The sequence below is a fragment of the Rhinopithecus roxellana genome, chromosome 8, assembly GCF_007565055.1.
Source record: "Rhinopithecus roxellana isolate Shanxi Qingling chromosome 8, ASM756505v1, whole genome shotgun sequence".
Lineage (NCBI taxonomy): Eukaryota > Metazoa > Chordata > Mammalia > Primates > Cercopithecidae > Rhinopithecus > Rhinopithecus roxellana.
In genome coordinates, this window is record NC_044556.1 from 55,778,997 (window position 1) to 55,800,038 (window position 21,042).

The 21,042-nt window shown below is 45.4% G+C and overlaps 2 protein-coding genes across 12 annotated transcripts in view; one reads left to right on the plus strand and one right to left on the minus strand.

Annotated features, from left to right (window-relative positions):
* Nucleotides 1-13,531, plus strand: part of CD244 (CD244 molecule) — a 32,973-nt gene extending 19,442 nt beyond the window's left edge. Inside the window, exons 2-9 of one of the 5 annotated variants that reach the window (XM_030936664.1) lie at nucleotides 1,901-2,218; nucleotides 2,316-2,591; nucleotides 4,688-4,798; nucleotides 5,220-5,287; nucleotides 7,449-7,514; nucleotides 9,606-9,671; nucleotides 11,106-11,162; nucleotides 12,245-13,531. In XM_030936664.1, coding sequence (XP_030792524.1) covers nucleotides 1,901-2,218; nucleotides 2,316-2,591; nucleotides 4,688-4,798; nucleotides 5,220-5,287; nucleotides 7,449-7,514; nucleotides 9,606-9,671; nucleotides 11,106-11,162; nucleotides 12,245-12,325 — 1,043 coding nt within the window. In that variant the 3' untranslated portion in view covers nucleotides 12,326-13,531. The other 4 variants (XM_010378298.2, XM_030936666.1, XM_010378299.2 and 1 more) reach the window with 4 other exon arrangements.
* Nucleotides 13,532-15,253: 1,722 nt separating this feature from the next.
* LY9 (lymphocyte antigen 9) overlaps nucleotides 15,254-21,042 on the minus strand; it is a 36,936-nt gene continuing 31,147 nt past the window's right edge. For 5 of the 7 annotated variants that reach the window (XM_030936038.1, XM_030936042.1, XM_030936037.1 and 2 more), the window contains 3 exons: nucleotides 19,750-20,084; nucleotides 19,292-19,363; nucleotides 15,254-15,746 (listed from right to left, as the gene is read on the minus strand). In XM_030936038.1, the coding sequence (XP_030791898.1) occupies nucleotides 15,678-15,746; nucleotides 19,292-19,363; nucleotides 19,750-20,084 (476 nt within the window). In that variant the 3' untranslated portion in view covers nucleotides 15,254-15,677. The remainder of the gene's footprint in view (nucleotides 15,747-19,291; nucleotides 19,364-19,749; nucleotides 20,085-21,042) is intronic. The other 2 variants (XM_030936040.1, XM_030936039.1) reach the window with 1 other exon arrangement.

A 21,042-nucleotide genomic window follows, 5' to 3' on the forward strand; every position in this document is an offset into this window, starting at 1 on the left:
TTAGTGGGAGGATTTGTTAGCAAGTCTTAACCTGGATTTTCATTACATAATTAGAATTCCTCAGATGATTCTTTATATCAACCGTTAAGGGGATGCTGTAGAATGAAAGTGTTCCATTTCCGGATCACAAACTCTCTGGAGTCAGGAATCACGTCTTATACATGAAGAGGCCCTGCCTCTTCAGGGGCTGGATTAGAGTGGGACTCAGTAAGGACTGAATGATTGATGAGGACAGTTTATGTCCTTCTTGTAGGTTTAGTAATGATTTTTTCCATTCATCTTTGTTCTCAGGGTCTTTGTGCAATATTTGGTAGGTTGATCTGTTCTCATAAATAGTGCTAGGACTGTGGGAGACAGAGACACAGAGATGCACAGCACAGTCTCTACTTTTGAGAAGCTTTTGGTTTGCTAATGGGCAGAGCCAGTACAAGTCATATAAATATAAATGGGAACCTATGTATTTTAGTCTTAGGAACATCAAGATCAAAGAAACATACTTCATCAAACAAATAGTATTACAAGTCCTTTAATTATTTACTTAGTCTCTTGAGAAAATGCCAGGGTGAAGCTGTGACTTGGAGAGAGTGCATTCATAATGCACTGGACATCTAAAAACCCCTCTCTCTCCATTGCTTACTTCTTAATAGTGTCCATTTTAACAGAGCCACTTGTAAAACTCTCTCCATCTCCTATTCTCTCCTCCAAACCCTCCCTGACCCTCCCCAACTCACCCAGAGAGACTTTTTAATTTACTGCACCTACTGGGCCATGCCACATAGCTTCGTTGCTGAAACTGGCTGTAGAAACTTCCAGTTTTGTACACTGCCTGCACTGAATTGCTCCAGGTTGTCACACCCCCATATTCATTAGGTCTCATCCGGATTCATTGACAGGGAAGTGCTGGGATCTACCTGGGAAGTGCAGTTTTATTTTAAAAATTGTTTTCTAGAGAGAAATTTTTGTGGAGACTTTCTGATCACTGAAAAACTGGCAAACATCAATGAGTAATGGCCAAAATCCAATGTGCCAAGTGCCACGAGAGAGGATTATGTATTCAGCTCTCTGAGAGGACAGTTGAGGGGTCATGAGTTCAGCTTGGAGGGTCATTCTTCCTGGGCCCGACTATTCAGAATTTCTGACAGTCACTACTTTCCATTAGTAGTTGCCTCAGCACTGCTTGGAGGGATTCACATTAGATGTGGTGTTTATAACATCGTGGTTAAGAATTTATCCTCTGAAGTCAAACTGCTGTCTTTACAAAGAGTAAACAAATAAGCTGGGTGCAGTGGCATGCACCTGTAGTCCCAGCTACGAGGGAGGTTGAGGTGGAGGGATCACCTCAAGCCTAGGAGTTCAAGGCTGCAGTGAGCTGTGATTGCGCCACTGCACTCCAGCCTGGGTGACAGAGTGAGACCCTGTCTCTGACAAACAAAACAAAAGAAAACAAAAACAAACACCAAACTGACTAGGTTTCAGGCTCATCATTCTGTGTAACTTAAGCCAGTTACTTAAGCTCTTTCTAACTCAGTTTCCTCACCTATAAAATGGGGATAAGGGTCATTGTTAAGTTAAATAGTTAAAATGTATAAAACATTTGTACATTTTAACCATTCTATACCTTTTAACTTAAACGGTTAAAATGTATAAAGTGCGAAACCTGCCTGTCACATAGTAAGTACTCAAGATTTTAGCTATTGGTCTATGGGATCCTTCAGACTAGGGACATAGAGCTTGGGGACAAGGGGAGGCAGATGGGGGATACACTTTAAGGTGTTCCTAGGCTCTGGGCTCCTCATACCCATCCCCACCCTATTGGCTTAAGGGAAATCACATCCAGCTGCCCACATTGCTCAGGCCTGACACTCTTCCCGCTACTTTCAGCTTGGGTTCTCTTTCCTAGGATGCCAGGGATCAGCTGACCATGTGTTTAGCATCTCTGGAATGCCCCTTCAGTTACAACCAAACAGCATACAGACGAAGATTTACAATGTCCAGTGGAAGATGTGGCTGCCCTCACAAAATGCATTTCGTCAGATATTGCAGTGGGAGAATGACTCTTCACCTTTCAATACCTTCAACAATAGATTCAGTTTTATAATCAAGAACTCGACTCTTCTCATCAAGGCAGCTCAGCAGCAGGACAGTGGCCTCTACTGCCTGGAGGTCACCAATATGATGGGACAAGTTCAGAGAGCCAAGTTCCAGGTTTTTGTATTTGGTAAGTCTCCAGGACTGCTCATACTGCCCTCTCTGATTCCTGTAGGCCTCTAATTTCTGTATTTCCGTGCCTTTCTGATCAGAGTCTCTGCTTCCAGATAAAGTTGAGAAACCCCGCCTACAGGGGCAGGGCAAGATCCTGAACAGAGAGAGGTGCCAAGTGGCTCTGTCCTGCTTGGTCTCCAGGGATGACAATGTGACCTATGCTTGGTACCGAGGCAGCAAGCTGATCCAGACAGCAGGGAACCTCACCTACCTGGAGGAAGAGGTTGACATTCATGGCACGCACACATATACCTGCAACGTCAGCAATCCTGTTAGCTGGGAAAGCCACACCCTGAATCTCACTCAGGACTGTCAGAATGCCCATCACGGTAAGTGGAGCACACTGGGCTGTAACAAGGGCTGAAGGTTTGGACCCCACAACCAGGCTCATGTGTAAGACAGACGTGGTATGAGATAAAATCCCTTGGCTTCCTCTCCCAGTGCCTTGTAGCCCTTCCCAGGGGAGTCCTGGCCTCCAAGCACATAGTTCCTGTAAAGCTATCCTACTCTGGAAAAAAAGTTATCCCTATTTCCTTCTGGGAGATGCAAGCTTTTCTTCTGCAGAGGGAGGGCATAGTTTTTTGGTGAGTGACAGTCCTGAAATGGCTCCGGAACATTATTTTCTTCCTGAGAGAGGCTGATGGAGAACTGTTCTCTCCTCTTGAGTGATAACTTTCTCCAGGCCACATAGTTCAAGAGCTAATTGTACTGTGCAGCAGTAGCCTGGAGCGGGAGCATGAGGATGATCCCAGGAATACCTAGATGAGTTCTTGGGTTGTTGCTTATGCTCATCCTACGAGTTACCTGAGTTCACTTTCCACAACTTTTTATTATATAAACAGAGACTTCATATGCCAGCAGCATGGGCACTATAGGAAAAAAGAAACATACAGCTCTCATTAGTAAGGAACTTATAGCCAAGTAAGGGCAACTAAAATAAGTACTTCTGCACAAAAAATAAACAAGACTGAGGCAGGCTGGGAGCAGTGGCTCATGCCTGTAATCCCAGCACTTTGGGAGGCTGAGGAGGGTGGATCACAAGGTCAGGAGTTTGAGACCAGCCTGGCCAACATGGTGAAACCCTGTCTTTATTAAAACTACAAAAAATTAGCTGGGCATCTGGCTGGCACCTGCAATCCCAGCTACTCGGGAGGCTGAGGCAGTAGAATCCCTTGAACCTGGGAGGCGGACGTTGCAGTGAGCCGAGATCGCGCCACTGAACTGGGACACCAGCTTCATCATTCAGAAGCTCTGTGATCTCTTAGAGGTCAGGTGTGGTGACTCATACCTGTAATCCTAGCACTTTGGGAGGCTGAGGCAGGTGGATCACTTGAGTCCAGGTGTTTGAGACCAGCCTGGACAACATGGTGTAATCCCATCCCTAAAAAAAAAAAAAGCTCTGTGATCTCTGGCAGATTCATTAACCTCTCTGAGTCTCAATTTCTTTCCCCCTTGGGTAAAATGGGGATGATAATAAGTACCTCGGAACACTTAATTCCTTTCCCTTCCTCTCATTGGCTGGATTATGTATCAGGCTACATGTTTGACACAAATGTTTTAAGTAGAAGCTCAAATGAGGAAGAGCCATGAAGGCAGGAATAGTGGAAAAGAGAGATGGAAAACGTACCTGGACAATGAGTATTTTTTGAGTTAAAAATAAATGAATGGACAAATGTACCATCTGTTGTGCTAGATGCTTTACATGTCCCTCAGTATCCGCGGGGAAGTAGTTCCAGGACCCACCCCATAATCATAGATGCCAAAATCCACGAATATTTAAGTCCTTGGCATAAACAGGTGCAGTATTTGCATACAACCTATGCACATCCTTCTGTATACCTTACTTAAATCATCTCTAGTTTAATTATAATGTCTGATACAATGTAAGTGCTATTTAAATTGTTCTTATACTGTATTGTTTAGGGAATAATGACAAAGAAAGAAGTGTCTACATATTCAATATGGATGCAATTTTTTTCCTCTGAATATTCTGGATCCACAATTCATTAAATCTACAGTTGTGGAACTCAAAACTTTGGAGGGCCAACTGTATTAGATCATGTAATTGACCCCTATAGGTAGATAACGTTATCCCCTTTTACAGGTGAGAAAATCTGAGAGGCTCTGAGGCATCTTCCAAAAAGAAGATGACTTGAGAGGCCCAGAGAGATTAAATAAATAGTGCAGAGCTCACAGAGTTAGAATTTGGGCCAGCCCTGTCTGATATTAATATCCATGCTCTTGGCATCACTCAGAGGAGGTTACCCAAATGAGCAAAGAGAAAACCTTGATGGTGAGTTCACAGAGTGCAATCAACCACACCACAGACAAGAGTGGGTTTTGAGGCAGCCCCTGCAGTAGGCAGATGGGAAGGAAGAAGAGAGTGAGCTGACAGCTCAGACCTCATGCCTTCTGTGTTCCTCAGAATTCAAATTTTGGCCGTTTTTGGTGATCATCGTGATTCTAAGCACACTGTTCCTTGGCACCCTTGTCTGCTTCTGTGTGTGTAGGAGAAAGAGGAAGGGGAAGCAATCAGGTGAGTGGAAGGTCCTTGGGGTGGTGCTTCTGCCTGAGGCCTCGGATCCTGTGACTTGGTCCTGCCTCCAGTGGGATGTATCTGGGAGCACAGCATCTCCTTTTCCTCAGCGAGCTTTGGTATATGCGTATGCGTGGTGGCAGGGGGCATGCAGGCTGCCAGGCTCTCTCTCCTCGTTCATGCTTTCTGATCCCCAATGTGCAGATTTCCCTGCAGACAGCTGGTTTGGGAGGAAGCATGAGAGGGGCAGTTCGGTTGCTGCCTCTGTGCTTTTTGGGGCTCCTGGGAAGAGCACTAACCTGCCTCCTTTCTAGAACCTTCTTTAAGGTTTGGCCATTTGGGGTGGAGGTGGGGCCTGTTAGAAGCAAAAGCCCTTCTGGAGGTTTCTGCAGTTCTGCTCTTTGTTTTCTTCTTCCCTCAGAGACCTGTCCCAAGGAATTTTTGACAATTTATGAAGAGGTCAAGGATCTGAAAACCAGGAGAAATAAAGTATGTTGTCCCGGAGGCTGGGGTCGCTCTCAATTGGCTTGGAAAATGCTCTTTCAATGATGGTTATACAGAGAAGAGGGACAAAAAGGACTGAACAACTGTCCTCTTGATGTGACCCTCGGCCCTTCCCCAACTATCTTTTCTCCACTTGCTTCCTAGTTCTGGCAATGGAGGAAAAGAGGAAACAAAAGGAGCAGAGAAGATGAAAGGGAAGCTGAAGGGGCTTCTTGGTGCAGAATTGCACCTGCTGAGAAGGGATGGAGCACAACAGAAATCAATGGCAGAGGCAGAGTGCTGCTGTGGTATTTGTTGTCTGACCACAAATTCTTTTTCCTAATGAGTCAGGGCTTGCATTCATGAGTCCCTTAATGGTGACACAGGCTGGGAAGTGTGACCAGCCAAAGCATAACAGTTTTGTAGCTGGCTCAATGGACTGCATTTACAGCCTTTTGGGAGAAGAGGCCTAAGTGTGGCTGAGGTACTAGAGTAACCAGCCTGGCACAAAGCCAACCAGCCTGAGTGGGTTCCTCCAGGAGCCTCTCGCCTGCTCTCTGTGGCAGGCAGCGGCCAACTCCGCCCGTCATCCAAGAATTAGAAGAGGAGGAAATTGCAGAGGGCCTGCAGATGCCCCTGCTGCTGTGTCCTGCTCAGGGCTGATGTGGTGACAGGCCCAGGGGAAAGCTCTAATGGGGCCTACCAAACTGCTGGCAGGAAGTTGGGGGGTGAAGTGGGGTGGAAATGCCTTCTTTCCACTGCCCCCTGGCGCTTGGCTATGGAGACCCAGCACCACGTAGGAAGCACATGTGGTGGGGCTCTTCCGCGCTGGCCACATACGTGAGGCCCTGTGCAGCCTCACAGAGCAGGCAAGCATCCTCTCCCAGGTCTGGTTTCAGAGTCAGTTAGGGCAGTTCCCCACGCCTGTTTTGTTTTGTTTTGGCCCCAGTGGTGGCTATGGGAATGTGAAAAATAAAGCAGTGGCTATTGGAATGTGAAAAATAAAAGGGAACTTTGTTTCTCTCACTGCTACCAGACTCTGGTGCAAATTCCTGAGAGCATGTGAATCTATCCACAGCCAATGATGTGCGGGTGCTGCTTGCTACAAATAATCTGTTTTTCCAAAAAGAAGATGACTTGAGTTTAGGAGACCACAGGGGGAGAAACAACTTAGTGCAAAGGAAACATCTTGGGGATTCAGGCCTGTTAGCTTACTTCTGACTCAAGAGCTCCTCCCTATCTGGCCTCAGCCCTCTCTGGCCTCTCCCTATTGTCTCAGGGTTCCAATTTGAAGACCTAAATCTCAAGTTTCATGTGGTCTCACTTTCAGACCCAGCTCTAATCTTTCTAGAAACACTTCAGATGAGTCTGGACAGGAGAGAAAAGCAACAAACTCTTGCAGTATTTTAAAACACAAATGAAGTTATTGACATTGTCAGATGCCCATGACTCTCCAGCCTCTAAGGACAGCTGACAGTTCTCTGCTCCTCTTAGTTTCTTCTTGCTTCCAGGAATTTAGCTTGCACCTTGCCTAATGAAACCTTCTGGCCTCCACTGGCTCCCATTAGAACCCAAACTGGCAATATGCTTTCAGTGGTCAGCAGCATGAAATACCTCCACCACCGATTTCCTAAGGGGCAAGAACAAGAAAAGGGAAGCAGGAAGTGCTGCTCCCTGCTTTGGCCCTTGGGTTCAGGGCTGCACCCAGCACTGTAGCTGCCCAGGAGGCTGGCTTGAGGTCATGGGCAAAGTGACACTGAAGATGATCTAGAAAGGGCTTAACTGTGTTTGGTCTTTGAAATGTTTAAACTTTCTGAATTCCAGTGCTCTGACGTAAGGCTCGGATAACAGCCCTACTCAGAGCTTTGCAAGGAAGGGTTTCTAAGTTAGTAAAGGAAAGAAAGTGACAGCATTCTCTTTGGGCGGGGTTGCTGGAATCCCTCACACCTGGGTGGTTCCTTGCTCCTGATACTAATGGCTTCACTGCGAACTGCTCTTCTTCCTGTCTTTCCCCATCCTGGGAGGATCAGTGACTCTCCTCAGTCCTGCCACCTCCCTCCCAGGCTCCTGAAAGCCCCTCTTCTTTGTGCTGTTTTCCCCTGCTCAGTCTAAATCTGGACTGACCTAGCTGTCTGCTCATGTTACCCCATCCCTATTTCTTGTGCAGGAGCAGGAGCAGGAGCAGACTTTTCCTGGAGGGGGGAGCACCATCTACTCTATGATCCAGTCCCAGGTACCTCTCTAGTTTCTCTAGTCCATCCCATACCTATCTCTGGGGTTTCCTAGTGCCCCCCCCCCCGCCCCGAAACTCACAGCCTTGAATGGCAGAATAAGATCTTAGTGCTCTTGGAATCCAGAAGATAGCTTGACTTCAGTTGCATTAACACATTATTTGAAAAGATCCATGTGATTGTGGAGCATCTTAACACAACTGGGAAGCCTGATGTGGACATTCCTTCTTCTTCCGTGTCTGGCAGAAGGTCTGGCCCAGATAAAGTCTATAGAAGCAGAAACCTGGTTAGGGGACTCAACTTCTGCTTTCTTGCCCTGCTGCTGCCTCTAGCACTTGGGGCCCTTGCACTTTTTATCCCTATTCCCTATTATATTCATTTTCAGGAAAGAATGAATCTGCATTGGTCTCTTTTATCTTATTATGACTTAGCAATAATGTCCATTTTCTTTTCTTTTTAAAAATTTTATTGTTTAGAAACAGGGTCTCTTTATTTATTTATTTTTTATTTTCATAGTTTTTTTGGGAACAGGTGGTATTTGGTTTCATGAGTAAGTTCTTTAGTGGTGATTTGTGAGATTTTTGGTACACCCATTATGAGACAGGATCTCATTCTGTCTACCAGGCTGAGTGCAGTGGTAGAATCATAGCTTACTGAAGCCTTGAATTCCCTTCCTCAAGGGATCCTCCCACCTCAGCCTCCTCCTGGGTAGCTATGACTACAGGTATGCACCACTGCACTCGGCCATATTTTCTTACTAAGTCTCACATAACAGCCTCATGAAACTAGTTCTAATCTTTAGATGTGTTCTACGTTCCATATCACAATGAGGAAACTGAGACTCAGGTCAACTGATAACTCAAGGCTACATAGCTAGGTAGTGGCAGAGCTGATTCAAAGCGTTTTTGAGTCTCCATTGCACCTCCTCATACTCTACCTCTAATATTCTGGGATTAGAGAAATTCACTCATAAACTGGAGAAGTGTCCTTTAATATTGATGGCTAAAATGACATTGATAACCCAGGCTGGGACGTCTCTCCCAAAGGAAACACTGCTTCCTGGTGGCCAGTAATAAAATACTTTCTGATAAAAATGGCTTAAAAAAATAGAAAAAAAAAAAAAATTGAGACCTGAAACAGCACCATCTTCAGTTTGGTGGCTGAGTTGTGGGGCAAAGAAAATCTGATTACAAGAGTGCTCGATATCTGCCCTTTCTCTAGTTTTAGCCACATTGAACTCCAACAAGAGGAACTTGTATCAGTGCAAGAAAGGGCTCCTCTCAAACTATGGTGTTGGGTGAGAATGAGAATCCTCCTCTGGAGCATCTTAAAAGGAGGATAGTTACCTGAGTTAGAGGACACCTGGTTCAGGTCCAGGGAAGGAAGGCAAGTTGCCAAAGGGAGGCATTGAGATGTTGAGGAAAGAGCCCTGGAGAGGTTTGAATTCTGCTTCTACTGTGTATGCACTGCCTGACTTGGGCTATTTATCCCTTTGGAGCCTCATTTGTGTCATGGGGCAAATTATGATCATTCCTATTTTATAGGAATGTTAAAAGAATTAGAGAAGAGGCCAGGCGCAGTGGCTCATGCCTGTAATCCCAGCACTTTGGGAGGCTGAGGCAGGCAGATCATGAGGTCAGGAGTTTGAGACCAGCCTGACCAACATGGTGAAACCCTGTCTCTAAAAATACAAAAATTAGCTGTCCATGATGGCGAGCACCTGTAATCCCAGCTACTCAGGAGGCTGAAGCAGGAGAATTACTTGAACCCAGAAGGCAGAGGTTGCAGTGAGCCGAGATCGAGCCATTGCACTCCAGCCCAGGCAATAGAATGAAACTCTGTCTCAAAAACAAACAAACAAACAGAGGAGAATACACATTTAAAATAAATGCTCAACAAATAGTAGCTTTCATTAATGACAGAGCGAGACTAACACTCAGGTTGTCTGACCTCCTGGCTAGTCCAGGGCTCTTTGCACTAACACTTGAAGCTTCCATCTGGGCAGAGTTGAGGTGGAGGGATGGAAGAGATGACCTTCATAGGGTTGTGCTGGATCTGTGCTTCTGAAATGATTTTATTTCTCTTCTCATTAGTCTTCTGCTCCTACGTCACAAGAACCTGCATATACATTATATTCATTAATTCAGCCTTCCAGGAAGGTGAGCTTCTTCCCGTGGTGGTGGTGGGGTGTTGTTGATGCAGATGTGTATTTTGCATGTGTTTGCAGAGACAGTATGTGTGCACATCCTAGCAAGTTGTTCTTCATTGTGTGTATCTGAGTGGCTTCTGTTAAATGATTGTATTTAAATGTCAATGGACCAGTGAGAAATGCCTTTCTGGTTCTGTCTGGAGAAAAAGAACAGCTTCTAGACTAAGAGAACAGTAGATTAGATGAGTTTTTGGGAGTTTCTGTGGGAGGTAAAGGACAATCAAAGACAGAAAGGAGGTGCTTTGCACAGAGAGACTCTGAGGCTATGGTGAGAGATACTGGAGGGGTTTGCAAGGCAGGGCATATTGCCTGGAGCTGGAGGAGTAGACTGGATCTAGAGAGACACAATCTTGACCTTCAGGGAGCAGAGAAAGGTCCTGACCAGTCAGTCACCTGCTGGTGGAGGCCTCCAGACTGAGGCAACCCATCGTCATGTACTGAAATCCTTCTCCGAGCTGAGCTCATAGCTCTCTTGTGTACTTGGAAACAGAGTTGGGTATCCTGGTACCCATGGTCATTATTTTTCTCTTGTGTAGAAGCGGATGGGAAGAGTGGTGTTCCCAAGGCTGGAGCCACAGTATGAAGCCAGAAAACCTTAACATGGTAGCATGGGAAGTTGGGAGTCCACATAACTGTGGAAGTCCATGCAGGTCAGGGACCACAGGTTTGAAGGGGTTTAGGACAGATTTTCAGACTTTTCATTCAACCTCCTTCCAATAAGCCATTCAACCTACTTGGATCCCATCATGAGAGAGATGTATTTTTAATTATATGCTACAATATAAGGCCTTATAGATGTTCATAGGCACCATGTTCACATGCTTTGGTATATGAAAACTCTATGTGCTACTGAATGTGCCTCTGAATTCTAGTGTCTTTGGGTTGGCAATTGCTTATATGCCTGAATTGTTTACATTAAGGGTGTGTGTACGCCATGTGTTGAAGAGTTATATGGTTTGGGGCAGTATTTGCATTAGGATTGCCTGAGGGATATGTGTGTGTGTGTATGTGTATGCGTATGTGTATGTGCTCTGGGAATGTGTACGTGTGCGTGTGTGTGTGTGCGTGTGTGTATATATACACACATACATACATACACACACATATATGTATGGGTTTTAGGTGTATGTGGGTATGGAACAGTAAATTCTGATTTTGGTTTAGAAATATCATATTATAGGCAAATACTGTATATATTGTGTCTTCCCTGGAGACCATAAACACCATTGTTTGCTCCTGGGGTGACAGATTCTATTCATTTTCCGGCTGAGAGTGCCTCAGAATTTTTCTGGACCCTGAGTCTCTTTTGAGACCTCTCACATCACTTAGGAGTGGGAGAGAGCTTATCTCGAAGTTAAGCATTCTTTACATTCTGAATTTCTAGCCTGGATCCAGAAAGAGGAACCACAGCCCTTCCTTCAATAGCACTATCTATGAAGTGGTAAGATTCTGGAACTCCTCAATGGGTTTAGTGTCTGTGGCATAGCCCTGAAATCTAGCCATGAAAGGGTACACTTAGGAAAAGGTCATCCACATAGTCTCAGAGTTGTAGGGAGTTTAGAGATCTTCTAATGCAAGTCTCTGTTTTAGAGATGAAGACACTGAAGGCCAAAGAGAGTGAGGGTCTAACCCAAGATCATGTTGTGTGTTTAGATACGATACTTATTGGGTTCTACATTAGGGCTGTCCCCAAGCTAGTTCCCAGGCTGTGGGCCACAAACTGGACATCTCCCCTTTCCAAGAATGGTTGGGGGAGGGGTCAGATAGGGGAAGATAAAGCACTCTAAATGATTTTCTAAAATTAGCAAGTCTTTGGGAGCCATTGCAGGGCATAGGTGATCTTAATCTTCTTCAGGAGTGGACACTATTCAAAGATGACCACTGAGCCTGGTAGCTGAATTGATTCCCATCAGAGCATTTAGAGACTGGAAAGGAGGGACTCAACATTTCTTGGGAGTTTATTACGGATAAGGTAGCCTGCCCGTGTCTTCACATGGATTATTTTATTTAATCCTCACAGAATGCTACAAGATAGGTATAATTATACTTTCCATTTATACTCAGAGAAACTAAGGCATGGAGAGCATCCCCCATCCTTCCCCCCGACCCAGTAGCCTCACACTACACCTGAGCCTCCTCACCTGTGGTCCAATAAAGATGCTGCCATTGGTCACAAGGGAGGGGTGGGTGGCTGCCTGCCGGTATTCCTGGCACTTCAGCTATCACCCAACATTAAAGCCAACTGGACAATCTAGGGTCATAGAGGGCACTGTATAAGCTCAGATAGCTTGTGAGGTCATGAAAAAGCATATGTGGTTAAGAGAGCACTGGAATTGGAGCCAGAAGAACTGGATTCAAGTCCCTCCTGCACTTCACACTAGTTGTGGACCCTGAGTAATTTGTTTTACCACTCTAAGCTTCATTTTTAAAACCTGTAAAATGGGGATGGCAGTTCATACCCCACAGGATTGTTATAAGGACCTCCCAGTGGAAGGGTCTGAAGCTTCTCCTTTTCTTTTGCAGATTGAAAAGAGTCAACCTAAAGCCCAGAACCCTGCTCGACTGAGCCGCAAAGAACTGGAGAACTTTGATGTTTATTCCTAGTTGCTGCAGCAATTCTCACCTTTCTTGCACATGAGCATCTGCTTTGGGAATTGGCACGGTGGATGATGCCACAGGAGTCTCATAGAACAGCTCCTAGTTTGGAGAGGATATGGAAATTTGTTCTTGTTTTATATTTTGTTTTGAAAATGATGTCTAACAGCCATGGTAAGAGCAAGGCTGTTAAATAATATCTTCCAGTTTACAGATCAGACATGAATGGGTGGGGGGGTTAGGTTGTTCACAAAAGGCCACTTTCCAAGTATTTGTAATCTAGGAAGTGTATGTAAGTGATGTTATTAGCACCGAGATTCTGTCCACCTGATTTTCAAGCTGTCACTTATCTCCTTTTCTCCTCAATCTGGGTTGACTGCATTTCTAGACTCTCCCTGGGCCCGGGCCCAGGCCCAGGCCCAGGCCCAGGCCCAGGCCCATCTTCCAAAGCAAGAGGAAGGAACTATAATGGTGACTCAGGGGAAGAGGAAGCAGCCCTCCGCTGAGAGCCTGGACTGTCTGGCTGTGAGCTGCCTAGCAAGTTCTGCACCGGAAGCCAGGGCCTGGGCTTGACTCAATTGCAGAGAAAAAACTTTCCCCCTACATCTCACACCTTTACCTCTGGCCAGTTGGCCACCAGGGGGAGTAAGCTGAAGGGAGAGTAGATGGTGCAAAGCAAGCCCGTCTCTGAGTAAAAAAATTACCCTGAGCACATGCCAACCTGATAACTGGGGGTTGAGACCAGCTTTGTCCACGGTATGATGTTTGATTTATGAAGACACATTGTTAGAAATCCATTTTGGCTTCTTCATAGAAGTGGCTTCCCAGAGGAAGAGGCCTCTCAGAAGCCATATTCTATGTAAGTTCTGAGTCCTGATGAGTGCTCCCCAGGTGCACTGATGAGGGCTCAGGCAGCTGAGAGCTGAGCACGAGGCAGTTGGAATCTAGACACTATGCTGGGTTCCCTGAGTCGTCAGGCCAGACATTTCAAAAAGGCTGTGGGGAGCACGGCGGAGACTCTGGCTGAGCCCAGGAAAGGGACAAGGGTGAACTGGGAGAGAACTTACTCAGAGATCCCAATAGGTAATACTGCACAAAGCCTGGTTCTTCAATTGTCCTACCCTGTATCTAATACAGGAGTTTCATATAAAACTGTGATATCATGCAGATGCAGTCTGAATTCCTCACCTGAATTAAATTTATGTATCCTCTCCATACCCTGCATTTTTATTCTCTATAGCAGCCAAAGGACACTTGTGGGACATTCATAAACATATGTCTGTTTGAATACTGCTGTAGAGGGTCTGACTTCCTGGTGAGCTGGCAGTGTCCTTCAGCCCTGTTCACACTGGGACAGCACAGAACCAGACACCAGGGGCTATTCCATCTTGTGAAGGAGAGCCAAGGCATGCACTTGCTCACACCCTGCAAGATCCCTCTCTCCTGAGACTGTGCTGCTGGCTAGGCTGGCTTCCTCCTGGAGAGAAGTGTAAACAGATCACATCTTAAAGCAAGTGTGAAGCTTAAAAACCAGGGAAATATATTCAGAAGGAGTCTGGTACTGGGAGTTGAGTTGCAGAGTCAAGGAGTTCAGTGAGCAGAGGCAGCAGGAAATGACGGGGGTCAGAAACAGTCCAGATGAACACCAAGGACTCTGACCACTAACTGCTGCTGGCCTTTCACGTGTCCTGCATAGATCTTGAACTGGCCAGATTTATTTACGGAGCAGAAGAGACCCTATGGGGTCAGGGCTTTTGAGGATGCAGTATTATGGAAAGAAAGATGTACAACATCACCATGTTATATGTCTGATTGTTGAGCTTCCCTGATAATGTCTCACAAAGACAATTATCCATGCAACAAGCCAGTCAATGAACAAGCAGTAATTAAGCTCCTGCTGTGTAGGAAGCACTGCTTGAACCCCTGGGAGTACCCACTGCAGGTGGCAGAAGCCATACTGATTCCAGGCCCATGTGCAGGAGAGCATGACAGAGGCAGCACACAATTAAAGGACCTAGATGGGCTGCAAGGTGATGGTAACAGAAATGTACACTAGAGTATCATGAATATAAGTCAAGTATAGTGCATCTTACAGGCAGAGGAGAGGGCTGTAGCCACAGTCTTGGGGAGAGATACTGTGGGTATTCTGTATCCAGACTGGACAATAAAGAGGGAAGTTCTTTTAGGTAAATATGGGAAGCTTATCTGAAACAGGCATTTTAAGCACCTTTACAAAATAGCAAAAGAGTAATATACACATACGATTTAAAAAAATCCAGCAGTGCAAAAAATTGTGCAGTAAAAAATGTCTCTTTCCCAACTTGAGATTCCCAGTTCCTTCCCAGAGGCAGCCACTAATGTTTTTTGTGTTTCTTTCCAAAGCTTTTCTATGCCTATGTAGGCATGTAGACTTACATTTTTTTCTTTTCTTTCTTTCTTCTTTTTTTCTTGAGATAAAGTTTTGCTCTGTTGCTAAGGGTAGAATGCAGTGGCGCGATCTCTGCTCATTGCAACTTCCACCTCCCAGGTTCGAGTGATTCTCCTGCCTCAGCCTCCCAAGTAGCTAGGATTACAGCCATCATGCCCAGCTAGTTGTTTTTTGTATTTTTATTAGAGACGGGGTTTCACCATGTTGACCAGGCTGGTCTTGAACTCCTGACCTTGAGTGATCTGCCCACCTTGGCCTCCCAAAGTGCTGGGGTTACAGGCATGAGCCACCGTGCCTGACCAACATATAGTTTTTTAAAAATCCAATTGGTAGTATACAATACACATGGTTCTGAACTTTGCTTTTTTCCACTCCATAATGTATCTTAGAGCCCATTCCATATTAGCACCTATTAGTCCTTGCTTGCTTTCCAAGTGTCAGGGTTTGCCATTGCATGGGTATATAATTGTATATGTAACTAGATTCTCACCGAATGGAGATCTAGGTTGTTTCCTGCCTTTTATTTTAAATAACACTGCAGTGAGCATGATTTTACGTACATCTTGTGTCATGTGTGACAATTCTCTTGGGTTCATTTCAGCAGTGTTGAGAAGGTGGTGTGAAGGTCAGCTGGTCCAGGTCCCTCAGCAATATTTGACCAGTCTTGGTAGAATTTCGAGGAGGAAACGCTATGAGTGTGGGAGGTGACAAATGGGGCAAAGACATCTGAAGCCCATAGGCTCCAAGAAGGAGCCTGTGTCCGAACTATACATGGGCTTGGGAGGCCTTGAGTGTGAGAAGGACGGGGAGGGGCCACACCCAGGCATCTCTGAGGCACTGAGGTGCTTCTGTCTGCGAGCCCCAGGCCCCATGAGGTCCAGCTGACTCTCCAACCCCACGGTCCCGGGAGACAGGCAGCAGCTGCTTTTCCTTTCAGGTGAAATTTTCATAGGTAGGACTTTCAGGAATCTCAAGATCATCCTGTTGTGCTGGCGGCACGACCTGTGAGCCAAAAATCCACAAAGAATATGGTTAATAAAGCCCTGGAAGAGTGAGGCTGTTGAAAGAGGAAGGCAAGGCCAGGTTATGACTGGTCCATCCTACAGAAGTAGACTCACATGTGCTGGCCCAGGCACGGCACAATCAACCAGCCTGATGCCAAGCATTTATGGAGGATCCTAATGGGAAAGGCTGTGGGCTGGATGCTCTGCAAGGCCAATGCAAGACAGTTTAATGCAACAAATCCAGGGGATAAAAAAATGACAGTGAAGGGCCTTGCCTTCAAGAAGCTACTGTCAAATGATTCCTATATCTGCCCTAGCTGGATAAACAAAACAAACATTTATATGAAGATAATTTAGATGGCAGAGATTAAGTTCCAAAGTAATGGTCCAGACCATTAGTGCCCAAGTTGTTCCAAGGGTTCTTAGACTCCCCTGTCTGAGAGTGTTCAGGGAAGGCTCTAAAGAGCAGATGAGCTCTGCACTGACTCAGAGGAGTGGGAGGTTGGGTACCAGCAACAGCTTGGGGATAGCATAAACCTTTGAGATGTTATGCAGAGAGGTATATCAGAAATAAGAACTAAAGTAGGTTTGAGAATTTCCGGATCAAGTAGGCAGTAATGGCCTTCAGAGATCCAGAACCAGAATTCCTGGTCCTGACGATTCTGAAGACAAGGGACATATCTGTTAAGATTTTGGCTCAGGAAATGCACTGATTTCCACTTACACTGCAGGTGAGGTGGTTTTAGGGGTCTTAAGTCTCCAAGGTAGTGTGGGTGCCTTACAGGACTGACCAGACATGTGGTTGTCATTCTGAAACTCAGAGCAGGGACGGACATTCATGACTTTAAGTTTGACCAATATTGACCCAAACACAAAGGGCCAGGCCAGAGTAGAAAGCAGCTCTGGGAATGCAGTGAACAGCACATATTTGGCCTCAGGTTCCAAGGCAAAGTCTCTAGCTGGCTAAGCATTAGACTACTGTCTAGAAGTCAGCATGAGATGGATGATGGTTGAATCAAACCACACATCCCAACGAGTGTTTACTGAGCAAATTCTATCCATCTTTTAAGACCAACCCAAATTCCTTTTTTAGGAAGTGTTTCCTCTTTACCACAGTGCAGTGATATCCCCCACCTTCAGCGTCTGAAAAACCCTTAGGAACTGAGCATACAATTTGTTAAGTAGTCAAGTAACCTTAACCCATTTATGCAGGAGGTTGCAATTTTTTGAATTTGTGCAGTAAGTGAAAAATCAGACCTTGGCGATGATCTCAAGCAGTAGGATATAAATAACTCCTACATGCTTAGCGTTCCAATAATGGAACACTAGGCATAAATACAACATATGTATGAACTGTGTGGCCACTTATATGCAGAGTTTTTTCAATAAACATTACACTGAGTGTGCCTGCCTCTCCTGTCTCCCCTTTTACCTCCTCTATCTCTTTTACCTCTACCACTCTTGAGAGAGCAAGACTAATCCTTCCTCTTCCTCCTCAGCCTACTCAATGTGAAGGATGAGGATGAAGACCCTTACAATGATCCAAATTCCACTTAATGAATAGTAAACGTATTTTATCTTCCTTATAATTTTCTTAATAATTTCTTTTCTCTAGCTTACTTTATTGTAAGAATACAGTATATAATACACATGGCATGCAAAATATGTGTTAATCTAATGTTTATGTTTTTGGTAAGGCTCTGGTCAACAGTAGGCTATTAGAAGTTAAGTTCTGGAGAGTCAAAGTTACATAATGATTGTTGATTGCATGGAGTGGGGTGGGGTTGGCACTCCTAAATCCCTGAATTGTTCAAGGGTCAACTGCAGTCTTTTCTTTTCTTTTCTTTTTGAGACGGAGTTTCGCTCTTGTTGCCCAGGCTGGAGTGCAATGGTGCTATCTTGGCTCACTGCAACCTCCACCTCCTGAGTTCAAGCAATTCTCCTGCTTCAATCTCCTGAGTAGCTGGGATTACAGGTGTCCGCCACCACACTCAGATAATTTTTATATTTTTAGTAGAGATGGGGTTTCACCAAGTTGGCCAGGCTGGTCTTGAACTCCTGACCTCAGGTGATCCACCTGCCTCAGCCTCCCAAAGTGCTGGGATTACAGGCATAAGCCACCAGGCCCGGCCGGGAGTTTTTTAAAACATATTTTTTTGAATATGTTATAGGGAGGGAATTTGGGGGAGATTTGAAAGCAGAAGTATGAATGGACCCGATGTTTTCAGGAAAGTGAAAATGGAGTGGACAGTCAGATCAAAGTGAATTGTTTAAGATTACTCAGGATTATCTTAAAACGCCTCATGGTCTTAATACTGGAAGTTCCAACTACTGTCTTTGTGACCTTAGGCAAAATTAACTTCCTTGAATCTCAGCTTCTTCGGCTATAAAATGTGGATGACAATACTTTTCTAGAGGTATTACAAAGATCAGAGAAGAATGTGTATCAACGTATTGCATCTGTAAAACTTCATATAAAAGCAAGTTAGTTATTATTATCATTATGATTATTTAATGATAAATTCTACCTGTAAGGGATTTTTATTTTATTTTATTTTTTTGAGACATGGTCTCACTCTGTCACCCAGGCTGGAGTTCAGTAGCATGATCTTGGCTCACTGCAGCCTTGAACTCCCCAGCTCAAGCAATCCTCCCACCTCAGTGTCCTAAGTAGATGGGACTACAGGTGTGTACCACCATGGGCCTGGGTAATCTTTTTTGAATTTTTTTAAAGACAGAGTTTCACCATGTTGCCCAGGCTGGGATTTGTGTTTTTTTTTTTTTTTTTTTTTTTTTTTTTTTTTTTTTTTTTTTTTTTGAGATGGAGTCTCGCTCTGTTGCCCAGGCTGGAGTGCAGTGGTGTGATCTTGGCTCACTGCAAGCTCCACCTCCCGGGTTCATGCCATTCTCCTGCCTCAGCCTTTGAGTAGTTGGGACTACAGGTGCCCGCCCCCACGCCTGGCTAATTTTTTTGTATTTTTAGTAGAGATGGTGTTTCACCATGTTAGCCAGGATGGTCTCGATCTCCTGACCTTGTGATCCACCTGCCTTGGCCTCCCAAAGTGCTGGGATTACAGGTGTGAGCCACCACACCCAGCTGGGATTTTTTAAACACTAGAATAAAACTAACATACTGTAGGTAGTGGCATATTTTCCAAAAATTCTTGTTGTTAAATTGTTAGCTAATTTTCAATGATTTTGAGAAGTTGCCATTTAGGTAGATTAGGATTAGGGTTGGAGATAGATTTAGAAAACTATAAAGACCCTACCTTGTTTGAGTTTATAAGCTGTCATTCAGGTCAGTGTTAAAAATAACCAACATAAGATATTATTAAATCAATTAGAAATGTTCAGCCTTTGGTCATACAGATGTCAGGAATGTTTGTTTACACATTTCTGTTGACCATGGAATGTATCTAAGGGGTGCATAGTAGGTAGAATTTAAGATCCTTAGCCGTGGGAATCTAGGATTTTCAGTTCAAAGGGTCTAAGAAATAGTTCCTCACTCTGTGGGCCTTGGGATACAGAGAAAGTTGTTCTCACCGTCTGAGGTTTCTGTATGGAGCAGTAGATTGTGGCCGAGCTCTCTTCCATCTGAGAAACTGGGGTCTTTCCCTGTAACAGACCAACACCAGATGAGCCCTAGTGACCCCACATGAGAGCTTTTCAGTTTTACCCTCAACCCTTGAGGAGAGGGGATACCCCCCAGCTTCCCATCTCACACAGAGGGTGGGAGCTGCCTTAGTGCAGTGGGGACGGTGCCTCTGGTTCTCCAACACCTCCCTTTTTAGTGGCCCAAGAATGAGAGTTGAGGGAGAAGTCTCTCCTTCCACAAGATCCCAAGGTTGGGTAAACATGGACACAGCCATGAGTCCCTGCCCATATGCCCCTAGTCCTGTTTCCAGGCCCCAGCCCCCAGTTTGAAGGAACTAGTCAACCAGGATCTCAGATGCTGCTAGTTGTGGGAGGAGGAGGAAGGTGTATTGATCAGAAGGGCTCACCTGTAAGTTAAAGAACACTTGTGCATACGTGGTGTTCTCTCCAACCACAGACTCAACTTCTGTGACATATGGAGTGACGGGATCACAGTCTGCTTGGCCCTTAGGGGCTGGGTCATGTCCAGCACCCTCCTGAGTGACCTGGTCATACACCTCGTCTCTTCCACTGATGGGCATGTGCACCTCGGGCCTGTCCGCATCCTCCTCAGTTGTGATGTTGCTGTCAGAACTGCTGTCTGAGTTGGGCCTAGGCTGTTGCCTGGCAGGCCTGAGGGGAGTGTCCAGCTTCTCATACTCTTGAGAGAGCACAGAATATAGCATGTGGCCAGCTGTGGGTTCTGGAACACATTGTGCAGGGCTGATAAAGTATGCCAACCCCACCTCTCTCTCTTGCTTTGCTGCAAGGCCCCAGCCTGCTCTGACGCTTGCATTGGATGAGGCCTAGAGAACTGAGGGAGATTGTTTTTTTCCTGTCTTCCCTCAGGGAGTCCATTCCACTCTCCCTTTCTCCTCCCTTTCAAGCATTCATTTATTCATTCATTTGATAAATATTAAATATGACATGTGATAGACTTTAGCAACTCTCTGGCCCTGTGGGATGCACCATGCCAAGCATCATGACAGGTACTCTGGGGAAACACAAAGGTAAACTGGACCCGGTCCTGGAGGAGCACCCTGTCTAGCTGGGGAGTCGCATGCATGTGTAAACCAGTAATGTAAGGCCAGATTTGCCAAGTATTCCGTGGAACATATGAGGAAAGTGCAGAGTTGAGAGGAGATGACTCTGGTTAGAGAAGCAGAGAGGAACTCATGAAGGTGGCAGAATTGAGGTGGGTCTTGAATAGGGATTCAATATTTCGATGAGTGGAAGGGTATTCTAGGTGGAGAAGGGAGCAGCACGATTAGAGGCAGGTGTAAAGCCTGGAGCAGTCTCCTTTTCCAAAAGGGTGATATTAAAAATACTTAACAATTGCAATGGTCAGGGCTTAGGCAATCAGCATAGGCACCTGTGAACACTGGCATGGCGGACGTGCTGTGAGGGCTGGTGTGGCCCACTGGGTGGATATGCTGTGAATGCTGTCACGGCACACTAGGTGGATGTCGACCCTGCCTGTGGGGCACATGCGGTAGTCCATTTTGATGTAGGAGTTAAGAAGAAATTACTTAGGCAGATAGTAAGGGTATGGGAGTCCTTGGTAAGGCTTTTCTTTTTATTGAAAAGCAGCCCCAAATCATTTTCCAACAAAGAGCAGCCTGCAAGCTGGGAGCTTGCATGGGTGAATGCCAGCAGGGACT